Source organism: Echinops telfairi, unplaced genomic scaffold (genome assembly GCF_000313985.2).
Source record: "Echinops telfairi isolate 266 unplaced genomic scaffold, ASM31398v2 ScPeMD7_9;HRSCAF=40, whole genome shotgun sequence".
NCBI lineage: Eukaryota > Metazoa > Chordata > Mammalia > Afrosoricida > Tenrecidae > Echinops > Echinops telfairi.
Window position 1 is genome coordinate 15953114 of NW_022103906.1, and position 13741 is coordinate 15966854.

Consider the following 13741-nt stretch of genomic DNA (forward strand, 5'->3'; position numbering starts at 1 on the left):
CAACAACAGGGACTTTTCCACTCGTTGAACATGAATGACAGTTTCAATGAACATAAAAAAAGAAACAGAACGAATGCCACAAACACAAGTCTTCAGCATCAACACTTCCTTACTAGATGGTTACATGATAAAGCAAGATGAAATTTCTAGGATCATTTTAGAATCACCACAACAGTTTAATTCAGAGTTGGATTTGAAAACTAAAATGCTAAGTGCCAGCTATTTAATAATAGTAATAAATCTGCAGAATAATGGAGGGGAAAAAAGGAATATTTTCTACCTTGATATCTCTTGAAAAAAAGGAGAGGGTAAAAGTCGTCACTGATAGCAGTGAAATTGGGAATGCCCTCCCCTGCTCTCCATTCATGAACAGGATTATGTGTGGACATACTGGCAAAGTGAGCAGAGGTAAGAGGCAGGCTTCGCTGTAAGGCAGGATAGACTGAAAGGGAAACACAGACAGTCTGAGCAGAAGAGTGTGAATGGAAGAATCTAGGAGGCTCTAAACCCAGCCCTTGCACAGAAGAGAAAAACAGGATTAGCAGGCTCTGCCTTCATATGACTTATAAATACAAACGACTGAAGATGCTTGCCTTTAGTGCTTTTAGACACCATGTGGGTTCAAGGAGCAACTTAATGGAATCTCTTGCTTCAAAATAATCCCATTGACATCAAGTAAATTAGTTCCACTTTTGTCTTAAACTTCAAATTCCACCTATGGAGCTAAAAGTGTGCAAACAACAATGTGTCTGCTTTTCCAGTAGATTTCTCTTTCAGAGCAATACAGGGCAATGAAGAGCAATAACCTCACTAACACTTTAATATCAACCAGTTAAAGCCAGTTTCGGAAGAAGATGGGTAGGTAGGCAGGCTCTGAGAAATGTAGCATCTGAAGAGTGGGCCTGATGGGCTGTGTATGTGGACAGGCTCAGGTTACCATGAGAGTATCACCTAGGAAGGTGGGTAGCAGGCACTCTCCATTACAAAAGTTCTTCCCAAACCAGGACACCTAGATTAAGACTAGAGTACACTAGACCACCTTTCGGTGCCCAACCTGTCATCCTTATTACTAAGACTATTTACATGAGGACATTTGGTCTGAGTTTGGGACAACTCAATTTACAACGCTCTTTTTAGATCATGGCTCTAACACTGGGGATTTCCTATGTAGAAGGCTTCATACTTTTGTATGTATTGCTATGTTTATAACCTGAAACTTAGGTATAAAGAAAATGTTTAAATGGCATTTTAAGGCAAACTTGTTGATATTTAGTCTAACTATATAACATACCAGTGTTCATTATTTCAGAATGCCTACCAAAAAGACAAAAATCTACAGCTAGTGAAATCTGAGTTCATATTGGATGTGAAGAAGGAAACATTGTTTTGCCTTTTATTATAGTATTTACACACTAATTATTTTATATATAAAAATATCTCCAGTTATGAAAGCCTAAAAATTATATGTAGATTTAATAAAAGGCGATGGAACTTATGCATCCCCAAGGAGATATTTGCTTCAGTTACTGAAGTAATTTTAGCAGAATATCTTTACAAGGTGGGAGTCTAACAGCCAAACAAAGTCTAATTTCTTTTGACAGGCTTGTGGTTATCTGTATTAATAGCCTCCTTTATAAAGCCTCTGAAAGAGTAATAAGTGATAAGATGAGCTGAAACAAAAAATTAATGTATCTGCTCTAAAGGGTATTTTGCTTGTTGTTTCTTGGATATACATTATAAAATTGCTGATATTTGATCACTTTTGGATATATATAAATGGATATCTATTATGAGAGATATATTGGATATATATTATGAAATTGCTGACTTTTGATCTATGCAAACAGCAATTTCAAGTAGTTTAGTATCATAGCCCATTCTGACCAGACAGCTAGAACATCCTTGGCCTGATTCTTGGAGAAATCATGATGTACAGAATTATCTGCAAAGATCATCATCATAACCTATATGCACGATACCAAACAAGACCTCTTTAAAGTGATAAAAAGCAAGACTGTTGCTTTGCGAACCAAGGTGCACCTGACCCGAGCGATGGCATTTTCAATCACCACATATGCTTGTGAAAGTTGGAGAGTGAATGAGGAAGACTGAAGAAGAACCGATGCGTTTGAATGATGGTGCTGGAGAAGACTATTGAAATAACACAGACTGCCAACAGAACAAATAGATCTGTCTTGGAAGAAGTACAGCTAGAAGGCTCCTTAGAGGAAAGGATAGTGAGGCTTTGTCTTATGTGGTCCGGACATGTTGTCAGGAGAGAGTGTCCCTGGGGAAGGACATCATGCCTGCTAACGTGGAGGGGCAGCAAAAAGAGGAAGCCCTTCAACGAGATGGATTGATATAGTGACTGCAATGATGGGCTCAACCAGAGGAATCGTTGTGAGGACGGCGCAGGGCTGGGCAATGATTCGTTCTATTGTACACAGGGTCGCTATGAGCTGGAACCTTCTTGATGGCACCTAACAACAACAACAACAACCAAGGTTAATAGACAATTAAAAAGGCTCAGAACAATTAAGTAAATATGAGCTTTGAATATTGTTGAAATTGAAATACTAGTAACTTCTCTTAGAAGTAGACACATATTTTTATAAATCCCCCAAATTCATAATCAGACTCAAATACTGAAAAGTCAAGTTTAATGAAACATTTTCAATTTAGAAGCAGCAGCTTCAGCAGCTCTTTCAATTAACTTTTCTTTTAGGGGACTAGGGGAGAGGGGTTGTAGTGGTGATACCATTTTCATGGCAAAGAGATGGCCAAACAAGTCATTCTTTGACATATGCGATACTTTCAAACATCAATGAGAAAAGAGAACTCTGAAAATAAAAGTTTGCACTGGAAAGTGAAAGCAGAAAAGTAGTTTGCAATACAGAATGGGAAAATTATATAGAAGTTCATAATTATACAAAGATGAATGAAAAGAATAATTTAGATTTACTGTAAGATCTCACAGCTAAGGTAGAAAAAGCACCTGATGATAAGAGATGTTCCAGACGAATATTTTCACATCAGAGAAATTCTTTATATAAATTTTAAAATATAACTTTAAGTTCACATATAAAGAGAACACATGATTTTCAAGTATGTCTTCAGTTCAGCTCAATGTAAAGGACTACCATGCTGATCTTTGTCTCAGAAACAGAATTATTGATAATTAATATTTCTGCTGACAAGAGTAGTTCACTAGGAAGAATGATCTGATACAGGGCTGAGAGAAGGAAGACACTTGTGGCTCTCCTTTTCAAATCTGGGCATGGGGGATGTAGTTACAGAAATAGTTGACTCACGTTAGGATTATTTAGTAAATCTTATAGCACGTTACCAAAAGTCAGAAATATTCAACAAAATGTATGGACTTCAGATTCAAATTGAACAGATATGGCAATAAAACTGGCAGAATCAGATAATTTTTCTCTCACTCGAGGACAGCGACATATGTGAAAGAGAGAGGCTGGGTATCTAATTTAATTTGTGGGAGCCAGGAGAGTTATTCAAACCAGTGAAATCACGTAAGACAAGGAACTGATGGTGGCCAGAGAAATCACATCAAAACCAAATACAACTTCCAATATCAATTTTCCACTATTCTTCTCTCCCCATCAGATTACAAACGTAACACCTAGATTGTCTATCTATGACCTAGGTCTCCAAGAGGCTGATAGGAGCTAATGCAGACAATCATGCAAAGACAACGATCTTGACAAGTATCAGGAACCTCTGAGGCCTGGTTCTCAGAGCACAGTTAATCTGCAGGATCACACTGCTGAGTGATAGGGCCAGTGGAACCGCTACATCTGAACAGATGCGTGTGAGGAAGTTTCATGGAATTACATTCTGCATTGCTAAGGGGGGAAATGATTTCTAATATTTCAAAATAGAAAACTCACTTGCCAACAATATTTATTCAGTGAAACAGTAATGTAGTTTATGGTATATGTCAAGGAACTCTAATTCCTTTCATATTTTATAATTATTCTAATGTTGGTAAAATCTGATAGCATTTTAATTAGCCATATGGTCAGTGCTATCACTACATTTGCCCACTAATTTTATCTTAAATATATTTTGTGTAGAGTTTAAGCTAGCTAACTATATTCATATTTAGAAAAATCAAAGACATTAAGAGTTAGAATGTCATTTTGGGAGTATGTATCAATTTAAGGTTCTTAAATTGGTGCTTAAGGAAACTTCCTATGGGGCAAAGGGGAAAGGTCATGACCATTATTTGTTACCTTCCCTCTCCTCTTTCAATGTGTATAATATACTTGTCATCCTTTAAAATTACCTAGAATCATGAAGTTAATAACATCCAAATCCTACCAATTAAATATCAACTTCTCATCCATTGTAGAAGATGATATAGTACAGATGGTTTATGCAAAGAATAACAGGGATAAAAGTGAGTCAAGATGATTCTAAGATGGCTAATAGAGAAGTAAATTACAGTGGGTGAAATTTGACACACTCCCGAATCAACTCTCCTGTGTCTTCATTTACAAATGAGAAAATGGAGTCTCTTATCCAGAGTTACACACAGCTCATTGACAACAGAGGGAAGATTAGAAATCAAGTCTCCAGACCCCATGGTATTTTTAAAGACAGCATAATCAATCTTCATTAAGCATTAAAAAAACTCACCCTATCAACTTAGAAAATAGTAATTATTAAAATCTTAAGTTTGTAAGAAGTTAATAAGCAACATGTAACTTGGGAAATATCTGAAAGTTGGTGTATACAGCTAAGCTGATGGATGTGACAGAAACATTAAGACTATATAATAAAAAAATGTAATTCCTCCAACTTCAGAAAATATGATGAAAGAACAAGCTTGGGGGGAAAAAACATCACCGTCTCATAAACACTAACTTTACTCAAACAGAAACCAAACTTCCTGCCATTGAATCGATTCTGACTCATAGTGACCCTATTCCTGGGGTTTCTGAGGTGGTAATTCTTTCGGGAGTAGAAAGCCTTAGCTTTCTCCCACTAGCTTTAATAGTTCATGTTAATTAGCAAAAGAATGGAACACTGGATCTTCAAAGTCTGAATTATAGGTATAAAATTTGCTTCTCGAACATGAAAAACTGTTGACACTGGCCAATAAAATAACAGATTGTGTGTAACACCAATGAAAATGTCCAAGAGAGAACACACTAGATTTCCTGAGACAAGAGAATTGTGCTCCAATACCTTTAAAAGACTCACTGTACTACATCGCCTTATAGGTAATCACCTTTGTCCTGGGATAGGGTTTCACCAGAAATGTAAGCGAACACTTTACTTTCTTTGATCTTCATGGCAAGAAAATGAAAGAAAAAAAATTGCTAACACTGAATAAGAAATCAGTATGTGTATTACTAAATTACATTAAATCTTTATAAACCAACCAAGTGGGAATGTTTCCAAAGATGGCTGGCTCTGGAAGACTTCTGATCCTGGTAAGAAAATTATAATCCTATATTAATTTGACTATTAAAGATTAAATTTAAGTTAGGGGAAAAAAAGGATAGAAGGTAAAGTTAAATAGATGCATAGTTTTTTTTCATTTCTTCCCTATAACTGATAAAACTGAAACAAAAAAGAAAAGGAAAACAAAATTCGCAGTTATGCCTACATAATTTTTTCATATAAAATAAATCCAAATTATTTAAGAATGTATAAAATGATACAGCTACTAGCAAATGTAGCTGAATTAAATGTAAACACTTTTCCCCCTATTTCAACCAGTTGTAAAAATACATAAAAGAATCATGAGTTCTTTTACAAATCTAGGTTCTATAAAAATTTTATCATTTGTGTAATTATGTTTGAAGTGAAATGGAGAAGAAATCCTTACTTCAGTTATTTAAAAATTACATATATGTATGTAAAAACAATTCCCATCGTTTTAGATCTTAAAATGTAGTTTGCCATGACGAAAACTAACAAATACAGCAATCACCTTTGAAAAACTTGTTTTTAATCATAAAGAATTAGGTACATGAAAATCTTCAAGGGAAAAAACATATAGGGTCTACGCTCCTCTTCATATTTGTCTTATAAATTTCCTTTTCATGTAATTATACAATTACATCTCAAAGAAGGAAATATAATGCAGATTCCTAAATTTCTGCGGAAAGTGACCTCCAAACTCAACCACATAAAATCAGAGTGTATATCAGTATGCAAACAACAAACATAATTTAAGGGTATAGCTACTTGTGGCAAAATAACAATTACTCAAGCAATCATTTTAAAGATTAATTGGATTGTTGATTTAAAGATTGTACCCCATGAATCTGGTTTAGTTGTCTATTTTGTTGTTATTGCTAAAAATAAATACTACTGAAGACCACCATATTGTTGTTTTCTACAACCCCAAAATTCAAACAAAACTATCACCAATAGAGAAATTGATAGGTTACAGAGTACTATAAAATACACATATCTCATTTGATCCTCACAATGTCCAATGAAGTAAGTTGGAACAAAAAATAAAAGATCATACCCTCATTTTTCATGGATGAAATTGAGAATAAGTTAAATGTGAACTGTTCAGTTCACATCATAATTATGGTCCTTCAAATTCCAAGTCCAGTGGAATTTTCTTATGTTCACTACACTATCTATGTAAATCATCCAAGCATGATATATGTAAATAGACCTTTGGCATGTGGAAAAGCAGTAGAAATATCATCATAATTTTGGTATATTAATGCTTTCCAAGTTTCAGCCAATCATCCTCCATTTTATTTTAAAAAACTATGTAGTTCCTTTCATTTCACTGGAATATACGCTTAAAATACAGCTATAATTTTAGTTATTTCCAGCAAATATTATAAAGAAATTAATGAGGTAGGCAAAAGTGCAGAGTTTTCTAATTAGATATGCTTCTTAGAATTTTTATAAATCTGCTCTGAGAAAGAGGCAAAAGAATAAAATCATTACTAGTAAGTTTGCTTGATTGGTAGCAATTGTACAACACTGCTTGATGTGATTGAACTATGAATGGTATGATGTCTGGATTAGCTCCTAATAAAATGTTTGGGGAAAAAACAGGTTTATGTGAATAGTCTCATTCAACTGGTCCACAAAGAGCTAACCTAATTATAGTTTGGGGTTTAATATTTTTAGAGAAACTTTTGATTACACATTTTATTAACATTTTAGAGAACATTATTATTTTCTCAGTTGTCAAATGAACTAATAACTGAATGTCATATGCCAATCACAACTCAAATTAGAGTTAAGCATATGGTCAGAAAACTGTCCTGGCTTGCTCAAGATGGCTTACACGGGTTGAAACTTGAGATTGCTGTTTTGCCAAAGCTCTTCAATCATTTCTTTAAAAGTCATAATTTGGAGCACTGGTTTGATAAATAACATGGCCCAAGTTAAATGCTGTTATTTAAAACAACGGATTAACAATATCCATGTGTAGGGCATGAGATAGATACTAGCTAAAAGTAACTGCAATTCGGTCATTATGACATCTGCAGACACACCAACAATTGCTTTTTTGGAAAGGATAGAAATGAATATATAAAACCCAGAATACATGAAGATAAGAAGATAAGATTTCCACAGAGATGTTCGCTTAACTGTCTCTACTTGGCCCACTCCTATAAACAAACCAACCACTATTTTGGCACTTGATAATATAATGCAGATGGCTAAGGACGACAACATCTTTGAGCTCAAACTGGTACCTTCTAGCTTAACTTCTTATTTTTGTTTCTGAATGTTTGTTTTTCACTTTCTCCTGCTGTTCTCAGGAGAGATTATCAGGCAAAAGCATCATGGATTGCTGATTTATTTATAAACAGGTTGTTTTAAGTCTGGCCTTCAGAGAAAAAGCATTGTCAATTATGAGGGAATTTAGAACCTGCCTGGCTGGGGCATTAATTCCAGTTCCAAGAGGAAAGACAAGGAAGTGAGAAGAAAAAGAAATGCATGTGGGTCAAATGGTCAAATAAATCTTATGAAGAATTACTAAAAATTAATTGAGAGAATAAACATGACAGTCAAATAAATTCTTACTATCAGGAAACTGACTTGTGTATTTAATAGAAGTTGCTTTTTCAACACCTCATATCTTGGTATTTTTCTTTTAATAGGTAAGAGAAATAAGTACACAAAGACTGAAACACATTAAATAGAAAGCCCACAGTCTCTTAAATCATCAGTAGTAATGATAATCCCAAAGGTTTCATATTATTCATATTTATTTTTAAAATAAATTTGATCCTCACACAAATTTATGAGGTAGGTAGGGTACATATTTATCTTCTATCTTCATTTCAAATAATGCAGGCTCAGAGAGGTCGACTTGTTAGAAGTTTAAAAAAAAAAAAGAAAGGATATGGCAGATCCAGGCCATAGAGTCTAGAGCAGTATTTTTCAAAACGTGATTTCTTTAATTACTTGTGTAAGTCCTACCACCTTTTGATTTATTGAATCTTCCCTAAGAGTGGGGCCTAGAGTTCTGCATTTCATAATGAAGAATAAGTGGAAAACAACTGTATGTAGGGAATGACTTAAACCTCAACCAATTAAATCTGAAGGAGAGTAAGTCACTGGGTATCAGAAGTGCCCTCCTAAGTGACTCTGAGCTGCAGGGTTGAGACTCGGTTGTTTAAATGTGCTCTGTTGCATAACACATCCAGAATGTTTCTTTTTCTTCTGGTCAATTACATGCCCAACACAGTTCACAGTTTATAGAGTACATGATTTAAACATTACAAGACAAAATGTCAAACATTACAAGACAAAATGCCAAACATTTTGAGTTGATATTTTTAGGATAAGCGGTACTTCACAGCAAGACTAATCATGCTTCATTTAGCTACAACGGTTTTCAAATACCCCAAATTAATCACCACTTTGGATTTAGGTTATACGAGTATATATTTCAGCTGTAAACAAGACTTATCCTGAATCTGAACCAAAAAAAAAAAAAAAGGTTATGGGGCAAAAAGCTGTAACCCATTAGGGCAACACAAATGCAGACAATCAATTCACGGGTAGGAGGGGCCTGGATGCCAAGGTCTGATGGCTTTGGCAAGATCACATCTCACTGCAGAAAACCACAATAATGAGCACTTAGAAAACAGTTTGTCACTTTGAAATTATGATTAACATGAACAATCTTATAATGTGTATGCGTGTCTTCTTACATGCCTCCATGAACCAGATCTTAACATGAAGTTCTCTATGAATCAACACTATTACATGGGAGAGAATGGCTACAAATTAAGATTTCCACCATGCATATGGATAAGTTACAAAAATACAGCCAATAAAAGTAGTATTTACAAAATACAAAAAGTAGTATTTACAAAATAACAAAACAGGAAAATTATAGGGGAAATGTCCATATCCACTTTTAGTTCACTGCTAATTCAAATCCTGAATATCTCTGGGTGAAGATTATTTTGATAGAAATTTGAAAGAGCCTCAATAGACTCATCAGATTCTTCTGTTGTACGTATAATCTATTAGCTAAAATACCCCTGCTGATTTATCAAATTCTCCGACAGTTTAAAAATACAGTTCTTTTTCACTTAGTGGAAAGAAGAACTACAAGTCCCACTATACATCTGAGAAACAAACCTTGCATAGAAAATGTTTTCACTTCTGAAACTTGGTTGTACTGACAGAACTACCAGAATATGCCATCTCACCACTAGTTCATATGAAAGTTTACTACAAAGCAGTCACCACACATTTAGGAATTTTCTAAATATAAAATAACTGGGTTTATAAAAATGCTTACCACACAAATAATTATCTCTTCATAACCTAGAAAGAAGAATCATTTTTGTGATGACATAATTCTGAGCGTGTCGGATTTCTTGATGTTCCAAGTTTGATGCAATATAAAAAGCAGAAATTTACCTTTCCAGTGGACACAATCTGCAGGTGACTGAAAGCATAACAGTGAGTCACAGCAATCAGTCATGCAAAGGCAAGAATAAAATCTGCTTTTTAAACAGCACGTTTTCCACCTCAGGCAGGGCAAATTAAGCGCTGGTTCCATCTTCTTCAATGACCCGATTCATGCTGGTGCCATGTGTGATGTGAGTCATGGGGTTATTACTGAGATCTCTGATGCTGCTGTGCCGTGACTGTTCATTGAGTCGATGGGAGCTACTGTGCCTGGAGTGATCTGTGAGTCGGGACATGCTGCCATGAGGTAGTCGTTCCTCCATCCCTCTGTAACTGCAGGGAGTGTACCTAGTAGAAGAAGGGTTCTTTTGAAGTGGGTAACAGGACACACTATGTAACAGGAGTAGCACATTTCATGAAAGTGACTCACTGAAGTTTTAGGTGAAACAATAACAACAACCAGTCTTTTGAGAATTCGCAAGTAACTTCATTTACCAAGCAACTGCATTGAGTCCGTTCTGACCCATCGTGACCCCACAGGGGAGAGTAGAACTGCTGCTACTTTCTCTAGTGGGACGGCTGGTACCTTTGAAGGGATGACCTTGGAGTAGCCCAGCATTTAACCCATTACATCAGTAGGGCTCCTGGTAATTTTATTTTATACTAACTTCCCCTCTAATTTAATAAGCTCCCTTTTCCAATCCATTTTTGAAATGAGAAAATTATCCATACTTAGTAAGTCTTATGACAGCTATAATATCTAATACTTAGTGTTCTGATCATGTACTGACCTGCACTAGGTTCATATGCTTTATCTTTCCTAGGATGTAGGAATTACACCTTAACTTTCTTCTGTATATCTCTACACAAAATGCCACATGCATAAGAGTTGTATTATAAATAAATGTTTCTCACTGAAAATTAGGAAGCCAATAATGTCAAATAATGCTCAGAGTTTATATATGGTGGTAAGTGACAAAATATATTCTAAAATACTCTCCAATTCTTTTTTCTCATCAGTGTCTTTACATAAGACGCCTAATGTGCTGTAGAAACTTCCTAACTAGTCTTAGATATAATCCATTCTCTCCTTCGCTGTTGCCAAAGGGACTTTCTAAAATGAGAATCTTATTATTTTACTCCAATGCTTTAAGCCTTTTAATAGTCCTCATTGCCTTCATAGAAAAATGCAAACTTCTTAACAAGGCTTTGTCTTCACGATCATCCAAACCTACATCCTACACTCCTACCTGCCCGCTCTCCCTTCTTGCAGTGTATTTCCACATGCAGTTTCATTGTCCTCTGCCTCTTCTGAATCTGATTCAAAATAGAGTGTCATCTCTTTTGGAGCTTTTGCTGACCTTCTGTGATGAGCTAGTTAGATGCTTTCCCCCCTCTGGGTTCCCCAAGCACCCTACCTATCGTTGTAGCACCCTTATGACCGTAACTGACTGCATACTCATCTTTCTACCATCTCCATGGCCTCACACTGAGAAGGAGGCCTCTCACAAAGGAGTGATGAGTAGATGGAAAACAGGCAGAAGGAAGGAGAGCACTTCTAAAGTAGCTACAAAGAAGCTGTTGATGTTAAAATGCACAGTTCAGATGAGAAGGGAGGAGAAAAAAGACTAGATTTAAAAGGAATGTAGAATAGAAAGTAGAAACAATAAATAAAGAATTTTCATTTCAAAAATAGGGAAAGACAAGGAAAAATAATACTAAGATAGTAGATCAACAGCAAAGAAAAGTTGCTGCCTTTAAAACACAGGAAAGCTGACCAAGTAAGAAAGCAGAGAGTAAGAATAGGAGTCATATCCTACATTAGGGGGTGGGGAGATGAGTTATGGGAAACAAGACAGTTGTGAAAACAGATGCTTAAAAATAAACATGCCCCATTTGGGGCACAGAGTCAGATTTTTCATTCTTTCAGTTTCCCAAACTAAAAAAGAAAATCCTGGGTGAATCCAGGGACTAACATTGATCTATCACCAAGTCCTTTATTTCTTCCAAGTCTCCACAAGCTCTTTCTCTCTCTCCGCACTGTCACTACTCTCCACTACATCTCCTTGTCTCTCAACTGACTGCAGAAATTCCCTAACAGCTCCTCTAATGCTAGTGCCTTAAATCTCCAACATGAAAGCCACAGCTAGATTTCTCTTAACCTTCACTCTGTGAAGTTTTCTTTGACCCAATCCTGTTCTAAAATTACAAATCACATCCCCTTATCTCATATTACTATACTTTGTAAAAAGTAGTTGGGCAAAATGTGGCTCATTGGTCAAATCTGGCCCAAATCTGTTTTTTAAAATAAAGTTTTATTTACTACATATTGCCTATGATTTCTTTCACACTACAAAGCAGAGTTGAGTAGTTGCCACAAAGACTGTCTGACACATAAACCCTAAAATATGTATTATCTGGCTTTTGTGGGAAAAAGTTGGCCAACCTCCATGTTATACTGTTGTGCTTATAAGTCAATGCCAGGTACTTACTGACACAGACACTGTTCTAAGCAATTAAGTGTATTATCTCATTGAATCTGTGCAAGTTTTATGAGAGCAGTTAATACTGTTCTCTCCATTTGAGAGATGACGAAACAGAAGCTTCATTCTAGACTATAATACTAGCAATACTATACTGGACAACGAAGCACTGCGCTTGTTAAAAACAGTTATCTAAATCATCTTTCTATTTCCACAGTATCTGGTAGACAGTAAATATTCCATAATTGAATGCTAAAGTAATCTTTTCAAAATAACCATTTTTACTCTGCCTTTGCCCTGCTTAAGACCCTGACTCAGTAGTACATACTTACTGCATCAAGTACACTCAGTACGTATTGCATCAAGTATCAACACTGAACTCCGACAGCTCTTACGGTAGATATCCTCTACCTTACTGATGGTCAACTACTATTTCAGAATTCATGACTTAACTTGCTTGACCAAAATTCAGTCTTTGACGGAAACTAAGGCATGATTAAAACCCACCTGCCATCACGTGACCTGTGGAGGCTGCCATGGTAGCTGCTCACTTTGCTGTGGACACTCCCTGCTTTGCTTCTCTGATCATCCACCATGGCCAGCTGAGTTGAAGAAGCATGTGTGGATGTTCCTTGAGTGGATGTACCTCTTGATTTTCTTATAATAGGAGTATTTGGATCCCTCAGGAGGGACTGAGCAAAATCAGGTTCCTGGAGTACTTGTCGACTTTCATTTACTATCCTAGACAACAGAATACTAAGTTTAACATAGAGGTTTAGCATGCTTTACAAATCAAGAAGCATAACTTGTGAGCAATATAGATGTTATTCTTGAAATTTATCATGCTCCAAATTAGGCCGTTAAGACTTATATAAGGTAACATTACTGATAAAAGAAAGAATAAAATACATCCAAGATAATCTGTCTCCAAGAGTGTTATCATGAGAGGTTAGTGAAAAAAATTAGGTTTTCAGTTCCAATTCTATCAGTAAATATAAGGCAAGGTACTTATAACCTCTTTCCTCACTTTTATCATCTATAAAGTGAAGGCATATAAATTCATCATTTCTAAAAGTCCTTTTCATCTAATAATCCTAAAAACAAAATATCAAAAGCTAGATAGTACCTACAGGGACAGCAAGTCCAACAAGGGTAGGAGGGAGGGTACAGTGGTGGTTGTGGTGGGGGTGGGGTGGATTATAAAAGGCAGTAGAGTTCAAGGGGTCGAGGAAGGAGAAGAATGTTTGGAAACTGGTTGTGGTAGCAACTGTAAAATACTGCTTGATATGACTGCACTATAGGATGATATGGCATATGTATTCCCAATTAGTTATACATTTTTTTAAAATAAAGAAAATACTTTTTTT

At 35.7% G+C, this 13741-nt stretch overlaps 1 protein-coding gene across 1 annotated transcript in view; it reads right to left on the reverse strand.

The window, feature by feature from the left end:
* Positions 1 to 9332: 9332 nt before the first annotated feature.
* The window catches only part of FZD3 (frizzled class receptor 3), a 97376-nt gene continuing 92967 nt past the window's right edge, over positions 9333 to 13741 (reverse strand). Inside the window, exons 6-7 of the mRNA XM_045286834.1 lie at positions 12882 to 13115; positions 9333 to 10239 (exon numbers count right to left, since the gene is read on the reverse strand). Coding sequence (XP_045142769.1) covers positions 10026 to 10239; positions 12882 to 13115 — 448 coding nt within the window. The 3' untranslated portion in view covers positions 9333 to 10025. The remainder of the gene's footprint in view (positions 10240 to 12881; positions 13116 to 13741) is intronic.